General features: G+C 37.2%; 1 protein-coding gene across 1 annotated transcript in view; it reads right to left on the bottom strand.

Moving 5' to 3' along the window:
- Positions 1 to 12,847: 12,847 nt before the first annotated feature.
- The window catches only part of COX5A (Cytochrome c oxidase subunit 5A), a 58,829-nt gene continuing 43,786 nt past the window's right edge, over positions 12,848 to 27,890 (bottom strand). Inside the window, exons 3-4 of the mRNA XM_090390397.1 lie at positions 22,603 to 22,752; positions 12,848 to 13,019 (exon numbers count right to left, since the gene is read on the bottom strand). Coding sequence (XP_090246523.1) covers positions 22,603 to 22,752 — 150 coding nt within the window. The 3' untranslated portion in view covers positions 12,848 to 13,019. The remainder of the gene's footprint in view (positions 13,020 to 22,602; positions 22,753 to 27,890) is intronic.

Genomic DNA, 27,890 nt, shown 5'->3' with positions numbered 1-27,890 from the left:
CCATAAGCTCGTACTCGTCGACATAATACAACCATAAATTCAGCACACTGTGATCAGCTATAAAATAAATAAATTTTCTGTTTATACTCCGGCACGACAACCAAGTCAGTAGAGTTTACAATCAATCGTCAATACAAATATTTATCGTATTTACGAGCTTGAATTTCGGTCCACTCAAGGAACGCGTGCTATGCACTCTTGCTCCTGACCACTCGGCTACGTCAGGCCTCTGACTTGGATACTATATGAAAATGTCCTATTAAAGGGAGCAACACATCAGTTGTATAGACAGGGAAAAGTATCTCGGGTTGGTGACAGGATTCGAACCCAGAATATTCCACTTGCATGACAAATAGCATTTGAACTGCGGGTGTGATAACAAAGCACACAACCGAGTGGAATTAAAGTGATAGGCATTTTATTAACGATTGACAACTTAACAATTGACATATACAATATTACCAATATAGCCAGGGCCGGTTTTGGGCTGTTAGCCGTCTGCATGCTAGAAATATTTGGGCGCCCCTATCAATGCGGTTCGCTAGTAGATTCATAACCTAACCCAACCCATGGGAGCCTACTAGTATGTTTTTTAAGAAAGTTCCATATCTGGGGTAAAAAAAAAAAAAAAGACATGGGTAAAAAAATTCATAAAAATATTTGATATAGTTATTTTAATTTTATTCAAATCAAAAATGTACAAGATATCAAACAGAAGTAACAAAATGTACCCATAAAGTTAGAACTGCACTTTTCTTGCTTTCTTATTTGCCAATAACATCTGATAATTCTAAATTTTCACACAATTCCTTTTCTATAGCTAACAGTCCTAGATCATTAAACCTTTCTTGAGTCATTGACGTTCTTAAATATGTTTTTATAAGTTTGAATTTCGAAAAACTCCTTTCACATGCTACACTAACTGGTAATGTCAGAAAAATTCTCAAAGCTATAATAAACTAGGGTTACCATCTTCTGCACTCATAAAAAGAGGACATTTACATGTTTTGGGGCGAATAAAAGAGGACAAAAAGTTCATCTTGGATTAAAAAAGAGGACAAATATATTATGCAAATAATAAAATAAAGACAATGTAAACCACATTTACTGATGTTTAGGATTAGTACATTCATATTTGTCTTGAGAAATGATTTCTTTCAATAGCTCTGGATTGCCTCTCAAATATGTGTAAAAATCAACGCATGACATATGTTTGAAATTGTACTGCAAAAACAAAATACCTTTTACAGAATTGACATTTAACCTATTCCTTTCTTTCGTCCACTGACTTTGCATTAGAGAGAATACTCTCTCTACATTTGCATTGTGAGGAGGAATTGCAAAGAAAAAGTGGGCAATTTTCAACGATTCTGAATGGAATTCAATATTTTTTGAATTACTAAAATATTTGGCCCACTTTTCATGTATAAGCATGTTTTTAAAGTCTTTATTATTCATTTGACCCTCAAAAAATTTCTTCAAATTGTTAAATTGGTCAAAACACTTAACATCATTAATTGTTACCTTTGTCAATCAAGTAGGAAATAGAACATTCTACATTGTTCCAGCTTGGTACTGCATCCATTTTCATCCACATAAAACAGGAAATGGATTCCATATGGTGAAGCCACTTATCTAAATATTCCATGCAATTTCTATACAGATTTTTTGTATCACTAGAAAATTTTTCACATTCAAGTACAAGTCCTTCATCATGTTTTTTGTATAGCATTTCCTTTACTCTTAATGGCATGAAGTTGTGATCCATCCGTTTCGAGATAATTTCTTTCATTGAGACTAAGACATCTAGCACTTCTGCAGCTGAGTTACTTTCCCTTTCAATTTGTTGTATGTGTGTATGGAATACACTCATAAGTGATTGCATGAACCAAAGATGAATCTCACTAAATCCAGTTTCAAAGAACCTTTTAATCACAATGGGAGGTTTTTCTTGGGACAGAAAATAAGCCTGTAAAGCTGGAAACATATCTATGAGCCTTGTGATGCTTGGAAATAATGAAAGTCATCTCGTCGTGTGAGAAAGGAGCTGTCTATATTCAATCTCAACAAACTCACAGTATTCCTTAAGCTCTTCAGTCCGGACTGTATAATTATGAAAATACTGGTAAATTTTAAAAATAATGTTCTCTACATCAACTTTCTAAAGTTCTGCGGCATTCTAAAGACAATTGTTCAAAATATGTGCAGGGCAGCCCACTCCCACCAAAGTCTTGTTATGCAACAATTTCTTTAATTTTGCAAAGACATTATTCCCTTCTTCGTTTCGTCTCAGTCCTCCAAACATTGTATTGCAATTGTCCCCAGTGAATGCAATACATTTTTCACACAGAATATTTTTTCAAGAGTTTCTTTAACATACGTAGAAATGGTATCTGCAGTCTCGTTAGGCATTTTCTGTAATTCAATTAATTTTGTTTGTAACCTTCCTTCATTTATATCAAAATACTGAATAATTAATGGGAAGATTTTTTCAGAACCATGGTTACTTCCATCAGTTGAGACTCCACAGTATGCAATTTTATTTTATTTTAAAATTTTTACAGTAACATTAAGAGAATGATTTGCAAGTACAAAGTTTCCAATGGCTTCTGTCTTGGTTCTAGCGCAGGAAAATCTTTTTGCTATCATCATCATGATGATGATGATAGCAAAAAGATTATGCAATTTTATGCAATCCACAGTATGCAATTTTATTTTATTTTAAAATTTTTACACTAACATTAAGAGAATGATTTGCAAGTACAAAGTTTCCAATGGCTTCTGTCTTGGTTCTAGCGCAGGAAAATCTTTTTGCTATCACAGAATCAAAAAATACATTTTTTAACATGACAGTTGTGCAATCCATTGATTTGTAACTATTATGATGTTTAACAGTGTGAAAAGCAAAGATACCCTCCGCAGCAGCCAGATCATATTCTATTTTTCCGACAGCTTTGACAAAAAAATCTGTAACTTTTCCCGAAGAGGCCTCACCTTGAACTGCTTTCTCGTGCTTCTCAGTTTCAATGTGATGCTTCAAATCACCAATCACTTTATTGGCTACTGAAACATATGTCCCCATTCTGCAAACTTTACATTCAGCTTCCCATTCCTCTCGGCAGATACAAAACATGGAAATTTGTTTTTCATCTCTTCTGTAAACATGCACTTCCTTTTAGGCATTTTAGGGGAAGTATAGTCTTTATAATATTAATTTTTATAATTGAAATAATAATAAATATTTTTTATTGTAAGTAGTGAAGCATAAATTTTATTAAGGTTAGGTTATGTTTTACAGTCCCAACTAAACTAACCTAATTGCAGAAAAGTACCTACAGGTATAAAGATGGATAATAAATATTTTTGTAATTAAAGTGAAAAACAGTATTTTAAAAAAAGGTAAACTTTGGTATTAAATAAATTAGTGTCTGCCTCTTGATTGGATCGTTGATAAGTATACCAAATTTAGTCGACAATACGCAACTTTCGATCAATTTGGTGTGCACACAGCTAAATCCACGTTTTCATATGCTGCAATCAATTTTTAGAGAAAACAGTCCCTCTAACTGTCAATATTTATTTGACATGCTGGAATTCCTGTAATTTATATATCTTTTTCTAGCACACCATCTGATCTTCACGCATTATCTACTCTCTAAACCAAAATATTGTATTGCTAGGCTATATAAAATTTATATGTGCGTAAATTCAGGCGTGGGTTGGTAACAATCTCAATGCACTAAACTGAGCGTCGCCCGCCTAATGACACTCTTCCGCCGGATCTTCCGCCTAATTGTCAACACGGAAATTCGAATTGAAGAATCGTCTCCTATTCCGAAAAAGATTCTGTATAACGTAACTCGGTAGTTTTCGTCGAGCTTGCATAAAAAAATGGCGTATATAAAAATCCGGACATTTAGACAAATTTATAAAAATCAACCCGGACAAAAATTTTAGACAAAAAATCCGGATAAATCCGGTTAAAAGAGGACGGATGGTAACCCTATATAAACAGATTAGGAAATGATGACATCGTTATTTTTTGTAATATATGTCAAGTTTTTTAATGGATCAGCAATTGCACTGCTCAAAATTCTGTATGTTATCAGCTCATTGAAGAGCCGAATTCGATCAATATCCTTAATACTTGTCTGTACTGTAGCTAGAGCTTTTGCCAGCCGGGTTGCTCCATGAGTTTGCCGCCCCTCTCAATACACACCAAAAATACTACAAAAAAAGTCTAAACGACATTATACGGAAATAAATTAAAACATTGTTCATTTTTGAAGTAAAACTTTAATTACAACATTCTAAAATGTTATTTTTCTTGCTTTTCTGTTAATTAACTAATAAAAATTACTAAGGTAACATAAATAAAAGAATCGTCGAAAAATAAAATTGTGTCTCACGTGAAAAGTGCTGCATGTTATGTGGGGGAAACGAAATGCAGACTGTGAGATCACCTGGGTGAACACGAAAGAGCTCTCAAGACTGCCAATTAGAGGTTCAGCCGTAGCTGAACATGCCCGGGAAACCGGGTATGGTATTACAACTAAAGAAGCTATGATCGTGGATAGAAGACATGGCTTTTGGAACAAGAAATGGCTAGAGAGTTTAAGGATGTTTGTCCGAAAGCTAGTCTTAATAGGGATAAGGGATGTCGCACTCCTAAGAAGAGACAAACGGTTTAGAGTGGCCCATCCAATTTCCGGTTCCAATGCATGAGTTGTTGTTTGTTATTTGTTTTTTTAGGAGTTTTAGCAACTAAGGCCATATTGCTCCGAGGATATGCAGTGGTCATTCCCTGACCTTTCCGCATCCTCCGTATTTGGTGGTCACGGGCTCGAACCCCGGTCTAATCAAGAAGCACACGCTTCTTGATTAGACAGTTTTGCATAAATGCAGGATAAGATCATATTTTTGTTTGCCAGGCTGCCTAATTGAGATGTCCAAACACTGCTGCTCCTGCCCATCTGGCTATGGATGTGCCCAATGCACGAGAAGTTAACCGTGGCCAAATGCCATAGTTCGTATCGCGGACCTGCTGAGACGTATGTATATACAGGGTGTCTCAAAAATATTGGTACAAACGTTTAGGGGAGGTAGGTAACATCTAAAGGAATGTGAATCGCATAGGAACCCATAACCAGAAACGTCATGGGAAAGTAGTAGCAGAGGCACAAGAAGCAGAAATGACACAAGACAGTAATTAGTGGCAAACATTTATTTGACATAATATTAACAATGGAGTACGAGATGGATGTATTTCATTGTTACAACAGATGCTCGAAGGTTCCACCATGAGACGCAATGCATGTGTGACACCGACGTAGCATGGATTGGCGGACACAGTCGAACACACCTGGAGTTTCTTTGACAGTAGCAGCAGTGCAGACGAGTCTCACCACGAGATCCATTTCCATCTCCACAGGCGACTCATAAACGATAGATTTGAGGGCTCCCCCATAGAAAGAAATCAAGGCTCGATAAATCAAGTGAGTGTGGGGGCCAGGCAATGGGTCCACCACAGCCAATCCATCAACGTCCAAAATGCCTGTTAAAATGGTTACAAACACACCTTCCATAATGGGCAGGGGCCCCGTCATGTTGAAACCAAATGTTGTATCTCACATTTGCTGGAACATTGTCAAGTAACCCTGTTAGAACTTGTTCAAGAAAGATCTGATATTTAGCGGAGTTCATGCAGGATGGTAACAGGTATGGGCCAACTAAGCAGTCACCGACCATACCTGCCCACACATTTATTGCGAAGCGATGTTGTGTCGCACGGGGGTGCACAGCGTGTGGGCCCTCTGCTAATCCATACACTAGGTACATGTCTGCCAGCTCACAGTTCGTATATCGATGCATGCTCTTCGTGCGGCAACTACTGCTTGAATGAGTAAACCAGAAATTTTCCCTCTCGTTTGTTGTTGTTATTTGGTTTTTAGGAGCATTAGCAACTAAGGCCATATTGCTCCGGGAATATGTGGTGGTCATTCCCTGACCTTTCCGCATCCTCTGTATTTGGTGGTGACGGGCTCGAACCCCGGTCTAATCAAGAAGCGTGTGCTACGCACTGCTGCTCCTTCCCATCTGGCTACGGAGGCGCCTTCCCTCTCGTGATCTGACGAACAGTGCCGTGTACCGACTTAAGGTGACGTTCCAGGTTATGGGTTCCTATGCCATTCACATTCCTTTCGATGTTACCTACCTCCCCTAAACGTTTGTACCAATATTTTTGAGACACCCTGTATATATAGATTGTCAGATAGCCTGTAACCATTACTGCTGATGAAGGCTGCTGCTGCTGCCAAAAGCTCCTGTTCTAGTGGTTCTTAGTGATTTTAAACATCTTTTTTTAGCATATTTAACTTTATATTTTACCGCATTTTATTCTTGTTATACGTAATTTTATTTTATATTTTTACATTATTATAATAGACATTTTATAGGTTGAGTCAGTGTTTTTTAGTAGCATCACAGATTAATTATAGTGTTCCCGACTCCAGAGGCCTCTTCAATGAATGGTAGTTACCTCTTTGAGTAAATCCCACATCAGCACACTGTGATCACTGCCACCTAGTGTTTCCTTTATCTGCAGATTCTCAATGCATGAAGAATCACTACTGATAATCAGATCAAGAGTATTGCTCTCTCTGGTTGCCACCCAAACATGCTGCTGTAGAAAACAATCATCCGATAAATCTATAAAAGCCTTGCTAGTGTGTGAGTGACCAACCCACAAGCTCCAGTTAATATCTGGGAAATTAAAATCCCCCATTATAAGACAATATAATTTACTGGCCCACTTTATTTTTCTGTACAGTTGTTCATTATACTCATCAGAGTCATTAGGCCTATAACGCACTGCTACTCTCAATTTTGCTTTCCCAGTGCTTGTGTCACATCAAACTGACTCAACACTGCACTGTACACCCATGTCAACTGGCTGCACTTCCACTGATTTTATGTTTCTTAACCAATAGCATAACCCATCCTCCCTACCTATCCTTTCTGTACACATTGTACTCCCCAAATTCCAATTCTGCATTTTTTATATCTGTGTGACACCACGTCTCTGATATCCCAACAATATCTGTCTTTGATGTTTGATATGCCTAGGGTGTTTATCCCCCCACTTACCACTGTTTTAAAATTGGGAACTCGTTTTCCAATTTTAAAACAGCGGGGAGGGGATAAATACCCTACCTAAGCTAAGCACTCTCCCATCCTCGATGACACAAAACAATCAGAAACAAAACGCCTTCACAATAATCACCCAATCATAGAACTCTACCGTACAATCACGCCCACTGCGGGCGCCTCCGTAGCCAGGTGGGAAGGAGCAGCAGTGCGTAGCACACGCTTCTTGATTAGACCGGGGTTCGAGCCCGTCACCACCAAATACGGAGGATGCGGAAAGGTCAGGGAATGACCACCGCATATCCCGGAGCAATATGGCCTTAGTTGCTAATGCTCCTAAAAAAACCAAATAACCAAAAAATAACGCCCACTGCGTGGAAACAAGTTGTACCCAAATAACAGATTTCAGCCTGTTTTTAGTTTTATGGCCCTGAGGAGTGGCCGCTCTGAGTTATATTGCTATAATCCTTATTATGCGGTAGTTTGCTTGCTTTCTTTCTTTCTTTTTTTTTTAATTTTTCATCCACGTGTGCTCATCATGTTAAAATGGAAAACGATTGTTCTCGTTATTGAATAAAAACTTGAGCTCATCAATAAACACAAAAAGGTGCTAAAGCATCAACTTTAATGAGTATCTTTTTGACTACATTGAACATCATGGAGATGTTGCTTCGAAATTTACATAGTGCCAATCGTAGCATGGTAAGTTAAAAGAAAATGGAAATTTCTTTGTTTTCCTTTTACAAAAAATGTTTACATTAAATTTCATGCCAGATCTTTCTCACACTGCAGCATACTTTTATATATACGAATATAGTATATAGGTAAATAAATTTACTTATTTGTCACATGTTTTTCTTTAATTTTATAGAATATCTGGGAAAATTTATTTTGCATTAACCAAGGATAATCAAGAGTCCACTTCAACAGAAACCACAGTGCATCACACAAATTTGTATTTAGTACAAGGTGGCCCAAATGCACTTAGTATATATGGACCACCTTGTACTTCATAATATTATGAATTGTATTTCTCGGTATGTAACATTAAACTTATTTATTACTGAATCTACTGCAAACCAAAATCCAAACAAAAATTTTCTTATTTCAGTTTATTTAGTAAATCTTATGTCATTTTAACCCATATCCATACATTATTTTTTAAAACCAAATAATAATTACAATCAATAATAATTTAGACAGCAGGGGGCTAACTGATGAGGGCAAAAATATATATTCAACAGTTGTTCACTCATGAAAACATACTGTTTACCTCATATCCATGCCTCCCATATCTAGGTGTCATGGCTCTGCTTGCGTATGTTTTGAGTCAAGTGTTTTAAAATTCAGAATTGACTTATCAATTTAGCATATTAAACTGCTTGATTAAATTTATGCCATTTATTTCTCTAGTTCATATGAGTTTGTGAAGTTGAATGGTATAACATACATAGTAATTAAGTCCACTAATAAAAAAATTAGCATAATTGCAGTGAGATACAACTAGCGAGACCCATAAACCAAGTGTCTCACAGGCAGACTGGCAAAATAGAAAGTGAAATGTTTTGTTTTGATGGGCTTCTACGATAAATACAAATGTATAAACCAAAAAGTAATATGTAGACAGGTTTTCACAAGGACTGCACTAACACATTTTTTTTCTACATAAGTTTATATGAATACAACAATAATATGAGTATTTAGTGGAGATGTAAAGATTCTTAGAAATTTTGAAATATCCTCTTTGACAACTAAATTTTGATCAATTCAAATGAGAGGTGCAGTCAAAAAGTTTGTGAACTGAACTAACATTTTGGAAATGTTAAACTTTGCTAACCATTCGGATTGATATACTTTGGTAGTTTCCTTGATGCTGTACTGATACTGAATCAGTGCTTCTGCAACTTCAGGATGCATTTCTGGTAGGTATCTTTTGGAACTGCTAATAGTTCTTGTGTTGTATTCTTAATAATTTTCTCAGTTGTTTCTTAGTCTTTAACCTTTTAAATTTAGGAAACAAAAAACAAACAAAAAAAAAAAAAAAAAACCAACATGGGTGGCTAAATCCAGTATGGAAGATGAGGAATAGAGTGCTTTTCAAGAAATTCTGAAAAGAAAAGCACTGAGTGTGCAGGGGGACTTGTGAAAATGTAAGTGCCAATTTCTCTAAGTAATCTTTTCTGGCTGTTTTCTCTGAACAGCATCATGCAATAGGGTTTTGTAGCATTCCTGGTTCAATCTTTCACCACACAGGACAAAAAATAGGATAAGAACGATCTTCACATTTAATTGACATTTGTCTTTCTTTTGTGGGCCTTGGAGAAAATGAAATCTTCCAATGAGAGGACTGAACCTTTGTTTCCAGGTAAGTCATACAAAGACATTGCTTCACAAGTAATGATAGATGAAACAAAGTGCAGGTCAGCAGCTATACATTGATAAAGATTGTGACATGCAAGGACTTGGCACTCTGGGGTCATCAGTGAGAATGCGAGGCATAAGCTTGGCTGAAACACATCACATTCCAAAATATTATGCTAAAATTGATTGGCATGTGCCATAAAGAAATACCAATTTCACTAGACTTCACAGATAGTTAAACACTGATCATAATGATCAGAAATACAACTGAATCACTGGTTTTTGAAGATGAAGGGCAGCCAGAGCCAGGATCAACTTTGACAGACAAGCCACTCTTTTTGAACTTTGCAAACCACCAAAAAGTTTTTGAATGATATAGGGCATCTTCTGCAAAAGCTGTTTTTAACACTTCACAGGTTTCTGTTGCATTTTCCCTTAATTTTCAACAAAATCTGATGCAAATTTGCTGCTTAACAAAAATAATTCCTTTTAAAATGCAACGAAACACAAAACACCTATTCAATGCATGATAATTTAGCCCGGTTGCAGATGTCTAAAAGAGTCACTCAACATGCTATGAAAAGTCAACACACTGCAACACTGTAATTTCAAGATAAGAAATCAGTCCCCAAACTTTCTGATCACACCTCGCATTTTGCTTTATTATATTTCCATATCTGTTTTCAGAACTATCATGTAGTTTTTCCTCTAGAATACAATGAAGGAAACATAAAAAGGGGTATTCCACAGAGAAGCCTAATTATCTATTAGACAGTTTTGCATAACTGCAGGATAAGATCATATTTTGGTTTGCCAGGCTGCCTAATTGACATGTCCATACAATACAACATCCAATGAGATGCATCTGGCATTGTGTGTAGCTCAGACAAACTATGTTTGCTACTAGGTGCTTTTCAAGGCATATAAAATCTGACTATCAGGTCTCAGCAGTTAAAGTGTTAACATCACATGTGTTTTTTCAATTTATGTTGTTTTAATAGGCAAGTAGACATAAAAACATTGTTTTGTCCCAAAGGTCTTTTGGCTGTTCAATTTGAAATGGTACCGCATATCTGTCATTCTGATATTTATAACAGTTGGGTGCTCGTTTGTTCTTAAATTGAGAGTAAACGATGCAATATGTTTTAGCATGCTAAAATTCTTACTTTGTAAGTTTTAAGTTGAATGCTATTTGTAGCAGTGAGAAAAATAAAAAGCTAAGTCCTTTAATTTATACAATTAATGCTTATAAATATTTATTACATATAAATGCTGCAAAAACAAAAACGCTTCAATTGCTACCAAAATATTGTACTAGAGAAAACCAATGACACCATTCGATTAAGCACACAAAATACATATGAGAAACAGTTATAAACAAACTTTGTTTTCCAGAGTGTAATCTATTTCTTATATGTATCTATTTCCTTAGATGGCTAATAAGAAAAAGTAAACTATAAAAATGTATCGGCATTGGAAGAGTGGCATCACAACAGATTTAAAATATTGCTCCCATACTAGGTACATCCACAAAAACTTGTTTTTTGTGGTTTGGCAATGCCATACCACAGAAAACAGGTCAAGAGATCTGTCATCACTCTACTTCAGTTTGAATGATGCAGTCTTTCCAAAAAAAAAAAAAAAAACACCTCAAGAAGGTGCCTATTGACAAGTTCTTCCATCTCATGAAAACAGATACGTAAAAGGTTTGTGAGAATCAGATCACCTAAAGAACCACTGTTGATGCAAACTTTTGTTTACACGTTGCATACTGACAACTATTCCATATGTTCTTTGACTGTTCAAGGGATTCTTTAGCAACTTTAAATCTATAAAAATAAGCAGTCTCCAAGTAAACATTCAACTTTGGTATGGCAAACTTTATTTACATATGAGATTATTCAAGATGGACATTTCTGAAATATTAAGAAGCTCAGCAATCCATTGTACACAACTTGCCTTGTTGTATTCCATCTGTTCACATTCAAATCTATTGGGCTTATTTCTACTTGGCAGGTCAATTTAAAATTATATTCTTGTTTCCTTTATATTTTTAAAAAGCATTAACATTTATATAAAATGTGCATAAAAAGTGTTTATTCATTAGAATCCAATTCTTTTGGTAGCACGGTGTACAGTAATGTTCAGATTTTTGTCATCATAAATTTTAATTATGAACTCAAAGCTCAATCTTATGTACTTTTGCTCATCTTTAGAAACTATAACAGACAGAAACTTTTGAAAGCAAATAAATTAGAATGAAATCCTTAATTTTTTTTTCTGTATAATTAGTACTGTTGATAATGCACAAATGTTATAAAGGATGCTTTACTTGATATTTCCAATGGCTACAGATGGCTAAAGCCTCCTGGACTTACAGCTAACTGAATATTAAATTTTACAACCATTCTTTTTTTCACCTGCATCACATGTTATCTTAACTGGCCATACAATAAGTGCTAGCTAATTCAGAAGGATGCCTGTATGTTTTGAACATACTGTCACCAGCCACATCTTGGGATAAAAACATCATTATATGCATCTGGCATATCTTTGCACCATAAGAAGCAGGGGAATTTTACGAATATTTTTCAGGAAAAAAAGTGCATCTTATGGTCTGGAAAACAGAGTAGTTACCATTAGCTGCAGTACTTTTTTACATATATTACAGTGTACAGCATAAGCTTTAATTGTACAGTGGATCCATTTTTGTGTACCACTATTCTTATAATAGAAAATAATTCTGTTCATTAACATTTGTACCTAATACTGTGCAACACTTTCACAGTATTAGGTACAAGGACTGTGTCATATGTTGTATCATACATTGTAACACAAGCAAAAGATTACTGCAGTTCTACTGTAACTATTTCCACAAGGAATAATAAGACATTGTGGCCAATCGGCATAAAATTATTTTGTACAGTTTCAGTATAGTACATATAACATCATAGGTAATACATGCATTCGTTAAATAAGATGTATCGATGATGCTGTAACAGACTGGAAAATCGCTCATGATTTTTAAATCCATCTCAGGACACATGGTGTTTGGGAGATTACTGTTTATTAAGCCTTTCATGTGAGATGTTTCAAAAAAAAAAAAAAAAAAAAAAAAATAATGATATTCATATATCTTATTCATCATCACGATGGTATTCTATATGTATTAATTTTTAGGAATTTATTTTTCAAGAACGTATTAGAAAAATTACTGCTATTCTTCAGTGCAAAACAGTGCTTTAATGGCAACATTCCACTTACCATATTTGAATGATATGTAAAAAAAATGATAAAAGAATAAATCCTGATATCTAAGAGAAAAAGTCATGCCTCAAACTGGTTAGCAGAAACTTATTTTATTACTACTTACATCATACATTTCAGAAAATTAAAATTTTCTATACTGTATATGAACAATGCGAATCTTCACCACAACTACTTACAAGGGATTTCCAACTTATGCCTCTTAATTTGGAAACTGATTAACTGCTATATTAATAATTCTTTACCTGAGGAAGAAAAGGGAGAAGACAATACAAGTCATAATTTTACATATAACAAAATAGTCATAATTTCACATATAACAAAAATGATTTTGTTACATGTAACATATAACGTTTAACATTTTACACACACATAAATAAATGTGTGTGATTTTGTTGAGAATTAATCAGAAACAAAATTATAAAGTAGGAAATAACTAATACATTGATTTTTATTTCTGATCCCAGGACACTCATTATTCATTAGAACTGAACTGCAGTTTTTAGAGTATTTCAAAGTTTACACAAATCAATTTATATTCATAAAATGAAAAAAAAATAAAAAATTATATCCCATAAAATAACAAATTTCCCACACCCCCATTATTCAAGACAATATTTCATTTATTAAAAATAAAAAATAAGTTAATACGAACAGTGTGTTACCTTTCAGGTGCTTTAGGAAACAAACAGTAATAATTCATGATTTATACATATATTATAAAAAAAATAAAAAAAGAAGAAGACTTACGTGCGGACCAAGAACATTTCATTTCTCCAATCAGCAGACGTCAAAAAACATAATATCCAGTGCTTCGGCTACAATACAGGGTATCTCAAAAATATTGGTACAAATGTTTAAGGGGAGGTAGGTAACATCTAAAGGAATGTGAATCGCATAGGTACCCAAAACCGGAAACGTTACGGGAAAGTAGTAGCAGAGGCACAATAAGCAAAAATGACACAAGACAGTAATTAGTGGCAAACATTAATTTGACATAATATTAACAATGGAGTACGAGATGGATGCATTTCATGATGTTACAACAGATGCTCAAAGGTTCAACCACGAGACGCGATGCATGCGTGACACCAACGCAGCATGGATTGGCGGACACGGTCAAACATACCTGGAGTTTCTTCGACAGTAGCAGCAGCGCAGACGAGTCTCGCCACGAGATTCATTTCCGTCTCCACAGGCGATTCATACACGATAGATTTGAGGGCCCACCACAGAAAGAAATCAAGGTTCGATAAATCAGGTGAGTGTGGGGCCAGGCAATGGGTCCACCATGGCCAATCCATTGAAGCCCAAAACGCCTGTTCAAATGGTCACGAACACACCTTCCATAAAGGGCAGGTGCCCCGTCATGTTGAAACCAAATGTTGCATCTCGCATTTGCTGGAACATTGTCAAGTAACCCTGGTAGAACTTGTTCAAGAAAGATCCGATATTTAGCGGAGCTCATGTGGGATGGTAACAGGTATGGGCCGACTAAGCAGTCACCGACCATACCTGCCCACACATTTATTGCGAAGCGATGTTGTGCCGTATGGGGGCGCACACCGTGTGGGTTGTCATGAGCCCACACATGAGCATTGTGCTGATTGAATAAGCCTTCCCGAGTGAAATAAGCTTCATCCGTGAACAAAACATAGGGTGGAAAATTCAAGTCTTGAACACTTTCTTGGAGAAACTACTGCGCAAAAGCCACACGTGCAGGATGATCATGGGGGAGCAGTAACTAAGCCGTTTGGAGATGAAAGGGGTGTAAGGAATCGTCGTGCCAGACACGCTGCACACTGCAACGAGACACTCCGAAGGCAGAGGCAACGGCACGTGTGCTGGTAGTAGGATTATTCTGGACGGCATTCAACACACTTTCTTCCATGGCGGGAGTTCGTGTCGAATATGGTCTGCCCGCACTACTCCTGTTACCTCTAAATGTCTGTCTGGGAAGCATTCTCCATAAATTTGTCGAGCGGCTCGCCCATTGCCCTCTGCTAATCCATACACTAGGTGCATATCTGCCAGCTCACAGTTTGTATATCGATGCATGCTCTTCGTGCAGTGACTACTGTTTGAATGAGTAAACCAGAAATTTTCCCTCTTGTGAACTGATGAACAGCAGCGTCTACCGACTTACGGTGACATTTCCGGTTATGGGTTCCTATGCGATTCACATTCCTTTAGGTGCCTCCGTAGCCAGGTGGGCAGGAGTGGCAGTGCGTAGCACACGCTTCTTGATTAGACTGGGGTTCGACCCCGTGACCACCAAATATGGAGGATGTGGAAAGGTCGGGGAATAACCACCGCATATCCCCAGAGCAATATGGCCTTAGTTGCTAATGCTGCTAAAAACCAAATAACAACAACATTCCTTCAGATGTTACCTACCTCCCCTAAACGTTTGTACCAATATTTTTGAGACACCCTGTATATAGTTTTACAGATAGCCTATAGTAGGTCAGGGCTAGCGAACATTTTTGAGAGCATGTGCCAAAACTGCTGATAGGTTCATGAAAAAATTTTGTGCATGGAAATTCTAAAAAGCAAATTATTATTATTAATTCTTAGAGACTAATACTATCATTTAATTTTATACAGCATTTTCAGATAAGTTATACATAATAAAAATTATTAGAAAGCGAGAATACTGAAAGTTCTATTTTATAGCTTTATTTTCATATATTCCTTTTTCTGTACTGCTAATACACAATTATAACAGCAAATGAAAGAAAATGCATTTTCCAAAAGCCTGTTCAAAAATTAACAACATATCAATACTGTTTTGAAAGATATAACTGAAAAATACAGTCAGTTCTGCTATAATGTGTTCCTAGAAGTCTCCGCATTGAGGTATTTCGCGCATTAAAAACAACAGGACTTATGGGAAAAATAAGGATGGGGCAGAGTACGCAAAAACAATTCAGTCTGGTAAGTAAAACACTAAAAAAAAAGTTAGAAACTCAATAAAATTGCTAACACATCTTAAATTTCTAATAAATATTACAGTAAATATAGCATTTTACCTTGACAAGATACAAAGTTTGCTTGTTTGAAGTGGATGTGGTGAATGTCTGTAGCTGGTGAGTTATAGCGAAGAGGTAGAAGGAGGGTTATCATTCTTAGAATGAAATGTTGTTATACCTGATGTGGAAGGGTGTGATTCACCATCCTGATTTTCTTTCTTCTGTGCTGGTTTAAAACAGCTATCTAGCTTTTGTTGCTTTTTCTGCCTCCTTCCTTCATACAGGAGCTGCCTATATGGTTCCGAATGGGTCTGAATGCCACCAAGCACTACCCTGCTATGTTCAGCATTATAATCATTATCTTCAATCCACTGCAGGTGTTTTTCAATTCCACTTAAAGCAGCTGATAACTTTGCTGTTTTAAGTTCTCGTGGGGCAGCTTGCTGGACTTCATCGTCATCCTCATCTTGACTTTCCACTTGACTGGCTGCAACAAGTTGTTGCAAGTCTTCAGTAGATAGATCCTCATTGAGAGACTCTAGAAGCTCTTCTACGTCTTCATTTTCTACTTCCTCGAAACCAACTTCTTTTGCAAGAGCAACACAACCTGCTTTGATTTGTTTTAGTTGCTCTGAAGGTTCAAAGCCTTCAAAATCACGAATTAAATGAGGGATAAGTTTCTGCCACACACGATTCAAGCAGTCTTTTGTAACATCATTCCAGGCTTCTACAATGGCAATTCAACATCAAAGTTCAATGGCAACTTTGATGTTAAATCTTTTCCAAAATTCTATAACAGTTTGTGCCTTGTCACCTTCAGTAGCAGCAATTAATATCTTGAATGTTCAGCTTAAATAGTACGCCTCAAATGCTGCTATCACACCCTGGTCAAGGGGCTGTAGTAGAGAGGTGTTCAGAGGTAAAAAGATGAATTTGATATTCGGAGAGAGTTCAGCAACCGTCTGATGGCTTGGTGCGTTATCAAGAATTATTAGAATTTTAAAATCTAAGTTCTTCTTCAATAATTCTTGAAAGCATCATGGTAAGCTTAAACTACAATATCAGTGAATATTTGCCCAGTCATCCAACCTTTCTTTCTAGTCCTATAGTGAACACCAAGGTTGGATTTCACAATTCCTTTTAAAGCTCGCGGATTGGCAGAGTGATAAACCACTACTGGTTTTAACTTCAAGTCTCTGCTGGCGTTGGCGGCGAACATCACAGTTAAGCAATCTTTTGCAGCCTTAAATCCTGAGGCATGTGCTTCTGCCTTAAAGATGTAGGTTCTTGAAGGCATACATTTCCAGGCCTGTTTCATCCAGATTGAAAATCTGATCCAACGTGTAGCTGCCTTCTTCAATTATTTTCTGTACCACAGGTGGAAATGCCTTTGCAGCTCCCTCATCTGCACTTGTGGCTTCACCAGACAGCTTAACAATGTGAAAAGAGTAGCAGTGTTTGAAGCCACTAAACCAGCCACTACTAGCATTAAAAGGAGCCACTTCTGCAGGATTTGGGGATTTCTTTTTAAGGTCTTCATATATAGTTAGTGCTTTCTCTTTCACTGTGAGAAAGCTTGCTCCTGATTATTTTTGGTTTGGTCTTCAATCCATATGCTTAGCAGCCTTTCCATTTCTTCTATTTCTTCACGCGGTTTCCGCCATACATACACCCTCCTGTCCGCTTGAAATAACTAGAGATGGGATTCATCGGATCAGGAGACGTGTATCCACTCATCTGAGATCCAGATGAGTGGATACACGTCAATGACGTGAAGAACCTTTTTTCACTCCGTGGTTGAGTTAGTCGGTCTCAGGCATAGATAGCAAGGTTTTTCCCAAGAAACTGGGATTTTTTTTCTTCCAGAAAAACAGGCAAATTGAGCAGAGAACACATGCAATTTACAGAAACAATACATGTGGGTATATGAATTAACATTCCCGGTGATCATTAACATTCCCGGAGTTGTGAACATTAAAATCACCAAGGAAAATTACCTCACTGTTAGGAAAGTTGGATTGGAGAAAGTCAAGTTGCAAAGAGAGGAAGTCAAAGAGCTCCAAGTGATTAGTGGAGATGGGAGAACGGTAGAGACAACAGATGAATTTGACACAATGAGGTAGAGATTTTAATCCAGAGGAGATTCTAGATTACCAAGTCTCTGACAACGAATATCGGAACGGACATATGCACAAGTACCACCTTTGAGGTGAAAGGAATCATACAGCGAATAGTTTGAGCAACTGAGATGAGCAGTAGTTGAATCAACCGATAACTGAGATTCTGTCAGAAAAAGTAAATGGGGTTTGGCAGACTGCAAGTGGAAATGGACATCATTGAGATTAGAATTGAGACCATGTACATTTGTGAAATGAACTAGGAAGTGTTTGAGAAGTTTAGATCTTTTCGCAGATAATCTTACTCTATTATAGTTCTTGGGTTGGCTTTCTTTACCTTTGCCAAATTGGGTAGATGGGCTGAGAAGTGGCTCATCATCATCAGCCATTATCAATCCACTACAGGATGAAGGCCTCTCCAGCAACTTTCCAGTTTCTTCTGTTTTGTGCAATGGCCATCCATTTAATACCCACAAAATCATGAATTTCATCTGTCCATCTCCGTCGTTGTCTTCTAGCTCCTCTTGGGTACCATTATGTTATTCTCTTAGTTCATCTGTCATCATGTCTTCAAGCTATGTGTCCTGCCCAAGACCATTTTAGTTCTTTAGTTTTGATAAGAATGTCCCTTACTTGAGTTTGCTGCCTAATCCATGCGTTTCTCTTCTTATCTAACAGTCTGATTCCCAATACAATTCATTCCATTCTTCGCTGTGTCATTCTTAGCTTCTCTTCCATTCTTTTGGTGAGTGCCCAAGTTTCACTTCCATAAGTCATAGTGGGTAGAATACATTGGTTCATTATTTTACGTTTCAGACAAATTGGGATATTGCTTCTCAGTATGTGATCATATTTCCTGAATGCTATCCATCCAAAATTTATTCTTCTCTCGACTCCCAGCCATTTATTATTACAGCCGATGACTTGTCCCAGACATTTCTTTCTCTTAGCTGTGACATTACGTGAAGGTGATCCATAGTTGAGAATGCTGTCCTAAAGTCAGCTTGCTCTTTTTTTTTTGTTGATTCTCATCAAGTATTCTTTCTAATCTGTTAGTAATGACCCTTGTGAACAACTTGTAGATGTGGGATAACAAGCTAATTGGTCTATAATTTCCAATTTCTGATTTATCTCCTTTCTTATGCAGCAAAACTATGGTTGCATTATTCCACTCCTTAGGCATCACACCTTTTCTTATGCATTTTGTGAAGAGCCTTGCCAGTTTTTGTGCTATGTCTCTTCCTTCCTCCCAATTTTTACAACTCTACAGTAACGAGAAGTGGCTACTGAAGTTTAACATTGACAAATGCAATATACTGCATATGGGTAGCAGTAACCCCAGAGAAATGTACCATGTGGTACTACACGCAGGTTAGTGGAGAATGAAAAACACCCGGGTGTAATTGTGCAGTCAGATATGAAGTTTTCTGAGCAGTGCAAACAGGCAGCCAGAGCAGCTCAGGGGGGTCTTACCAATGATATACAAGAATTTTACTGGCAGGGATAAGGAGGTGATTATCCCTTTGTATAAGGCAATTATCAGGCCACACCATGAGTAGGTTAACAAGATTGGCAAAGGAAACAATGGGATGCTCTTACCTAGTCTCCAGATGCTGCAAATTGCAGCATCTGGAGACTAGGCACCTACGAGGTGATCTGATTGAGGAGTATTACAATTTTCTTCACATTTTCAAGGCATATAACGCCTTGAATGGTTCTGATTGAGGTGCATAAGGCCCTGAAGAATACCATCAGCATTGAGCAAGCTCAATGCTGATGGTATTCTTCCTCTTTCTCAGATTACGAACCTGAGGGGGTATAAACTCAAATTTAGGAAAGGCAGTTGTATGAACAGATGTGCAGAAAATTGCCTTTAGCGATCAGGTACTTGATTGCTGGATCAAACTTCCAACTGTCGTTTAGGAAGTTGATGATTAAATAAATTCAAGGAAGAACTGGACAAACGTTTGGAGCAAATGGATGGGTGAAATGGGAAGTGTTTTTTTTTTTTTTTTTTTTGGCTGATGCTGTATAAGCTTGCTTTCTTGGATTATATGCCTCTACTAATGCTAATGCTAATATCAGTTAATTCTTGAAAATACAATTTTTCATACATCAGTTTGTCTGTTTAGACAAGCTTCATTCAAACACCATAAATTGTTTGAGGACAGAACCTCAACTAAGCCAATGAACATCATTGCATATAAGTAGTCCAGCAGAGTTCACCTTGCTCAGTAAATTCTTCAACTGTCTTTTGTTCAAGACACACACAGAAATTTAACTACAGAGGCTCACATCTGGTGAGTATGGGCTTGGCACACCCAGGGTCCTGAGCCGGATATCACCATTCTTCTCTTTCTTGGCGATTCCTTTCTACTTCTCTCTCTCTCTCTCTCTCTCTCTCTCTCTCTCAGGGTAACTCGTTTTTTTTTTTTGGCTGTTGCAGCATAAACCTCAGGCTTCCTTGCACCATATGGCTCATAATAATAATAATAATAAATAAAACTGTTTATTTTGGTTACAATTTTCATCACATTTTCAAGTTCCTTAAGGTCAGCTTTTATGAACAAAGCCTCCTCATGCACAGCACACTGAAAGCCTACTAATGGATGTCCACATAAGTTGTCAATAAATTTACACAACTTGACTCTCTACCAATCATGCTGGGTGCTCCATCAGTTGTCACTGAAACTATTTTTGAAAGGTAAATTTGTTAATTAGATAACTCATTTACTACTGCCTTACATATTTCAGACCCTGTGGTATGGTCAGGTCAAGTTAATAAACTGATTAATTCTTCGATATTTCATCACCCTTACAAAATGGAGCAATAATGGCTAGCCTAGCTGTTGATGTAATATCAGTGTTCTCATCAAGACAAATAGAAAGGAACTTATATGATCCAATATCTTTTGTTAACTGCTCTACTATGTTTGTTTCCAGGTTTAATGTTCTTTCTTTTACACTGTTTCTATTCATTCAGAGATTATTAAGGATTTAAATCCTTAATAATCTCTGAAAGCTGAAAATTAGAAACCACTAAGTTAGGACAACCTGGAACAAATTACTGCAAAACATTTGGTTGCATTTTTTGGGTGTTGATTGCTTGAGAAAGATATTCCTTTTGTTCTTGCTCACTATTATCACAGAGCCATTTATGAACTGTTTCATGATGCTGCCTCACGGAAGAAATTCTATAGATTTGGAACAAAAGACAATGCTTTAACACCTTGTTTGATCATACCATACCATATCTTTTGTTGCAGTATTCTTGAAAATCTCTATTGCTGCTTCATTCATTCAAATGTTTTTGTTTCTTTGTTGATTAAGCCTGAATTTTTAACAAGCCTGGACCCAGGGTATCCTGGCAGAACATCGCCCAAAGCATGACACTGCCGCCACCAGTTTTGTTTATGTCCCATGGTGCATCCAGGCGCCATCACTTCCCAGGGTAAATGACGCAACATACCCAGCTGTCCACATGGTGCAACAGGAAATGTGATTCATCAGACCAGACGACCTTCTTCCAATCACTCAAGGTCCAGTTTCGATGCTCACGTGCCTGTTGTAGGTGCTGTCACCGATGAACCGTGGTTAGCACGGGCGCTCGAGTGGCCTGCGGTTACATAGCCCCATTTTCAGCAGGGTTCAATGTACTGTGTGTTGTAACACATTACTCCCGTCACCAGCATTCCAATTACCGGCGAGTTGCACCACAGTCGCCCTTCTGTTGCCACGTACCACCCAGGAGAGCCTTTGCTCACCTCGAGCATCAATGAGCCGTGGTTGTACAACACCTCACTGACGGTTCATGGATTTCCCTCCTCGGACCACTTTCGGTAGATACTGACCACAGCTGACCATGAGCACCCCACCAGCAGTGCCGTTTTGGATATGCTCAGACCCAGTCTTCTGGCCATTACAATTTGGCCTTTATCAAACTCACTTAAGTCCGCTGCCTTTCCCATCTGAAGAACAAAAGTAACACTGATTAACGTAGCTCAGTATCAGGTGTTTTTTGTACCATGTCCCAACCTGCACCATAGTGCACCTGCAGTTGCTTTGATTTGCATAACGACTTGCTGGTCATAATGTTTTGGCTCATCGGTGTATAAAGCCCTGAAGAGAAATCAGTAAAATGAATGAGGGACATATATTTTCACTGGCAAAAGAGAAAATAGCCTGGAGGCTCAAATACAAACTTTTGGGGAGTAACAGAAGGCTGGATCTCACAAAGTTTGCTTCTGGGCATTGTGTTGTAGATCAGTGGAATAAATTGCCTGCAACAGTAGTTGAAGATGTTAGTTTGTATAGTTAAAAGTGGAATTGGATAGGCACTTTTTGATGACAGGGAAAGTATGAATCATAGATTTTTTTTCCCTTGGCACAAACAGAAAAAGCCTACTTTCCTTGCATCATTTAGCCATTATGATACTAATACTATACAGTGGAATAATTCTGGACTTTGCTGTTGATAGTTACCACTTCTTTTTTTAAATGCCAGATAAAAGGACATCCACTATATATAGATTATAATTCTGTGTTACAGGATTTAAATATGTAATATGCAAAAATTCTTATCAACCAAACCAAAATTAAAGAAATGCCTATTTTGCTAGAAAAGGAGTGAAAATTTTGGATTGAAAGCTTCTTCATCTTAACTACAACTGTATAATGAGGTTTTATTATATATTTAATTTAATTACTCAATATATCAAAATCTGATTTTCATAACATACTTAATCAATTTCATAAACAGATGATAAATGAAGTTCAGGCTTATCATATCCCATTTCTTCGGGAGTATCTATTCCAAGTTCTGATAATGTAGGACGGATCTCTTGAAGTATATATGGATAGATTTCTTTCACACGATTTCCACATTTAAACTAAAAAAATAATATAGAATACATTTTTTAACATTAAAGGTATGCATTCATTAAATAATATTTATGTTTACACTCCATCATGACCACAAAAGTGAGGAGTTTACAACTAATCATTTTAACAATGAATAATATCCTTCACCATATTAATTCATTACATACAGGTAATACAAAAAAGAATCCAAGGAAATGAGACAGGCCTTTTAAATTTACGAGACATTATTTATTGTTAATTAGTAACTAATCTCTTGAAGTATATATGAATATATATATTACATCCATATATACTTCAAGAGATCTAATCTCTTACAATTGTTACAATAAGTGACAAAAGACTGAGGGAAGCACATCATGGTGGTTTCAGATAACCACCACTCATGATGGTTATCTGAAAAGAAAAACTAAACAAAACAAACGAATATCTCCCCCTCGAAGCAGTCAATTGATCCTTAGTACTCTTCCTCTCTGCACACAGCACATTTGAATCTGAACCCAGAGAATACCCTTGAAACACCACATTTTTAAACACATTGTTTACCTAAATGTTTATCACTTCCTTTATACATTAATACCTTGTCTGTACTCATTTTATACATCTTGCAACTGCAATCCCTTACAATGCCAGACTTCAATTATCCTCCACCAATCAAAGACTTTTATTTTTTTTTATTTATTTATAAAATAAAGCCCAGCCAAACTATGGCAACTCTGCATTATTATGTGTAGGTACTGTACAGATAAAGGCCAATCAATGTAGTGGTGTATAAGAATCATAGGGTAGCATTGGGTTATGCTGTTCATGTTGTATGATTGGCCACTTTGCCTAGTCCACTCCAGCAAGCTGGAACAGACATTACCATTCCTGGCAAGTGGAGACGGGCTAGGGATCTACTATCTAGCATTCGATTTTTTAACTCTTCAACTACGTCCTATATATACACTTCAGTAGTGTGAATGTTGCAGAGAATAAAAAGAGGCATGCAAGCTGGGACAGGAAAGAAACAAAGTAAAGGAAGGAGGAGAAGAAAATAGAAGGGGTACAAAGCAAAAAAGAGATACATATCAATAAAGGACTATGGAAAGTTCTATGTTTTCCTTGAACAGCATGTTGTGATTTTTTTATTTTTCTATATCAGATTAAAGTAAGCCAACACTGATTACTTCTAATCATTAAGTGGCATGACAAACTTTTTGGAGCCTGCTGCTTTCTGCCATATTCAGACCAGACATTTCTTAAACTTACTAATTCCCCTTCTCCCCTCCCCCTTTCATCAACAATCAATATAAACAGACACCTTCTTTCTTCGTTACAATCAATCATCAGTTTGCTTACAAGTTAAAAAAGTATGACCAGCGATATTAACTTTCTTTCCTGCTACTTGTTTTCCTGCATTTTCAGTTTACCAAAATTTGTAGATCCATTTTAGTTTATTGATAAGCTGCTGTGGGCTGCACAAAAAGTCCTAGGTGACAAGTATAGTAGTTTTACTATTTATTACTCAGTTGAGGTTCGAGTTCAAATTCCACTGGAGAGAGAAGGGATTCTCAAAGGCCTTTTCAATCAGGGACGTAGTTAGCTGATCTCAAGTGGCGCGAAAATTTTTCCCAGAGAACTTAGAAGAGTTGAGGTATTCAGGGATTTTCTTTTTTCAGACCACATAACGGCCAAACTGTCTGTACAAGAGCATGCACTTGTACAGACATAATACATACAGTGATTTTTTTTTTGATTTGGTAGTTGTTGGCGCATCGGCTTCTGTGGCCATATTGCACCTCCCAAGGTTTTTGCAGTACTTTGATCCAAGCCCGAGGCGGGAATCGAACCCGCGACCTTTAGGTTGCCGGGCTACATACAGTGCAACACAGCTTTAATGCTAATGCACAATATAGATAACAATAACAGTCATACAAAAAGGAATATATATAATGATTTTCTAGTCATGTAAATTGTGGGCCACCAGCTGCTGACCCACAATTTACACAACTATAAAATCATTATATAAAACTTATATTTATTTAAAAAGGATAGTACACAAACAATGACAAAGTGTGAAACTTTTTTTTATGTCTAAGGAGCTGACAATTACATTAGAGTACGATATCATATACATGTTAAAGATTACACAACGAACTGCAAATTTATAAGAACAAAATATTTCAAAGGGATATTGCATTTAAAATTCTATTCTTAGTATTCATACAGGTCAGGTGAAGGCACATATAAGATATTAAAAAGACATGCAACACAGTATATTTTCAACTAATTATCTGGAGGTTACAATAAATGTCAGAGTAAATGTCAATAAATGTCAGTGCATTACTAACCAAATGCAAACACGAACTCTTTGGCTAAGTACAAAAAAAGGAAAATGAAACTCCACCATAGCAGTCTGTAGCTATACCAATACATTCAACATGTAGCCACCACAAACTTCACTGAGTTGGCTATACAACGAATTCGGTGAATTCTTAGTAACACCTACTCGGTGACATTCATGTGTCAATTGAACCATATCATAATCTTTCCTAATATCACGTTAAGCAACTGACTGTGTTTTGCACTAAAGATACTTGTTTTTTTATGAAAACCACAAACACAAGAGGTATTAGAACCTATAGTACTTAGTACCGTGCATGGGTAGGAGGTTGATAAAAGAAGATATTTGTTGACATTAGACTAGAACTTCTGTAGACTGTAATTTTCAGGAAATACACAGGAAGGAAGATTGTTCCAGAAAACAGCAGTTGAATAAATAAATGAGAAAGATGAAAAGTTGGTTCCTTGAGTTTGAAGTTGGACAGTAATTGGATGTTGGCTAGTGGCGGCACATGTTCAGACTGTTTTGAAAGGGAGGGGGGAATTATAGAAGCCAATTCAGAACAGTGCCCATGGAAGTATCTGAAGAAAAGGCATGCAGCAGAAACAGTACGTCTATGAGACAGCGAGTGGAGAGACTTTTAGAGATGAGTCATTAATTAACCTAACTGCACTCTTCAGAATGGAATCTAGAAGCATGAGATGGGTTTTGGGGGCACCGCCCCAGATGGAACTATATTCCATAATAGGGCGGATTTCCGATTTGTACAGAGTGCACAGCTGTTTGGAAGAAAAATAAAGCTGAGAGCGAAAGAGAAAACCAAGTTTTTTAGATGCAGAGAAAACAATATTTGTAATGTGCTTGTGCCAAGAGAGATTAGAAGTCAGGGTAATCCCCAAAAGAGATATATCATCTTGCCTAGAAATCAGAGGAGCAGAAGAATCTGTTTTGTGAGATAAAAGGCAGGACTGAGATTTAGGACTGAAATCAACTAAGTTGTCTTTGCCCCACTTGAGGATTACCCAGAGATCGGCATTTAAGCAATTGGTAGTGGATATTCGAGAAGCTGAAACTGCTTTTTGTGCATGTCTTTTTTCACTGTTTTTGCATGGCAAGGTTTCTCAAACTGCAAAGTGGAATGCAATGTGCTATCATCAGAAAAACTATGGATAGGATTTCCGGTCAATGAAAGATTGTTATTTGGTTTTTAGGAGCATTAGCAACGAAGGCCATATTGCTCCGGGATATACGGTGGTCATTCCTTGACCTTTCCGCATCCTCCGTATTTGGTGGTGACGGGCTCGAACCCCGGTCTAACCAAGAAGCGTGTGCTACGCACTGCTGCTCCTTCCCACCTGGCTATGGAGGCGCCGTCAATGAAAGAAGGTCATTAATATAAAAGAGGAAAAGAATGGGGAAAAGAACCGAACCTTGGGAAACACCAGCATTAATGGAGAAGTTAGACGACAGAGTCATCTACTATCACCCTCAGTGAGCAGTCAGACAGAAAACTGGATAACCAATTATAAAAAACAGTTGGCATAAGATGGAAGCTTATTTAGAAGAACTTTATGCCAAACACGACTGAAAGCATTTCAGATGTAAAGAGCAACTGCTTGTGTTTCACCGAACTTTTCTATTGAATTTGTCCATAAATGGGTAAATTAAGCCAGAATATCACCAGTGGATAGACACTGATGGAATCCATACTGGCGATTGTTGATCAGACGGAAGGTTTCTAGGTAGTTTAAGAGTTGGTGGTTAATTGATTTCTCCATTACTTTAAAAAGAGTAGAAGTAATTGCAATGAGACGATAATTGGATGGCAGGGATTTGTCACCCTTTTTAGGAACTGGCTGGATATGAGCAAATTTCCAAGCAGAAGGAAAAACACCTTTGGAATAAGAAAGTGAAAAAAGGCAGCAAAGAACTGGAGTAAGTTCAAGAGCAGGTTTTGAGAACAAGTGGAGAAATACCATCAGGCCCTGGAGCTTTCTTAGCATCAAGATTCGTAAAAATCCTTCTGACATCCTATTCATGGCAGACCACAGGAGTAAATGAATGGAGCGCACCAGGAATGGTGGGAAGTGTTTTACCAAGATCATTAATACACGAGTTGGAAGAAAAATGGGATGCTAGCAGGTCAGCTTTATCCTTTGCTGAAGTGACAATAGAACCATCTGGTTTTGATAGAGGTGGACAAAAGTTGAGGGCAATAGCATTGGTAAAAGACCATAATGCTTGACTACCATTAGGGCAAGAAGCAAGTTTTCTTCTCTTACCCTGTTCAAAATCTAGTTTGGACGGATTAATAACTGCTTTCGGTGTAGGCAGAAAATGAAACTGAAGAATTGAAAACAAGACAATTACGATATGCAACATTCTTCTCTTGAACAGCATTAGCACATTTATTGGAAAACCAAGGTTTAGATAAACAACGAGATTTTAAAGTGAAGTGTGGAATAAAGGATTCCATTTTTACAAGAATAATTTCAGTGACACAATCTGAGCAAACATCGACATCACAAGTTTTGAAACAGTAATCCGACCAAGGAAAAGCAGAAAAAGAAATCTTGCAGGTCATCGCATTTTGCGTTCTTTTAATGCCAAACAACATGTTGTTGTTGTTTGGCATTAACCCATTGCTCGAACCTCGGTCTAATCAAGAAGCGTGTGCTACGCACTGCTGCTCCTTCCCACCTGGCTACGGAGGCACCTTGACAAACAACATGAGGTTGGGAATAGCCATGAGAAAATCGTGGGCTCGAATGGAGAAGAGACGATCACCAAGTTGTGATCTGAGGTGCCTAAAGGACCACTCAC

Source organism: Mastigoproctus giganteus, chromosome 2, assembly GCF_048544385.1.
Source record: "Mastigoproctus giganteus isolate SK-2022 chromosome 2, ASM4854438v1, whole genome shotgun sequence".
NCBI lineage: Eukaryota > Metazoa > Arthropoda > Arachnida > Uropygi > Thelyphonidae > Mastigoproctus > Mastigoproctus giganteus.
Note: the sequence above shows the minus strand (reverse complement) of the source record. Positions and strands in the feature narration are given on the sequence as shown.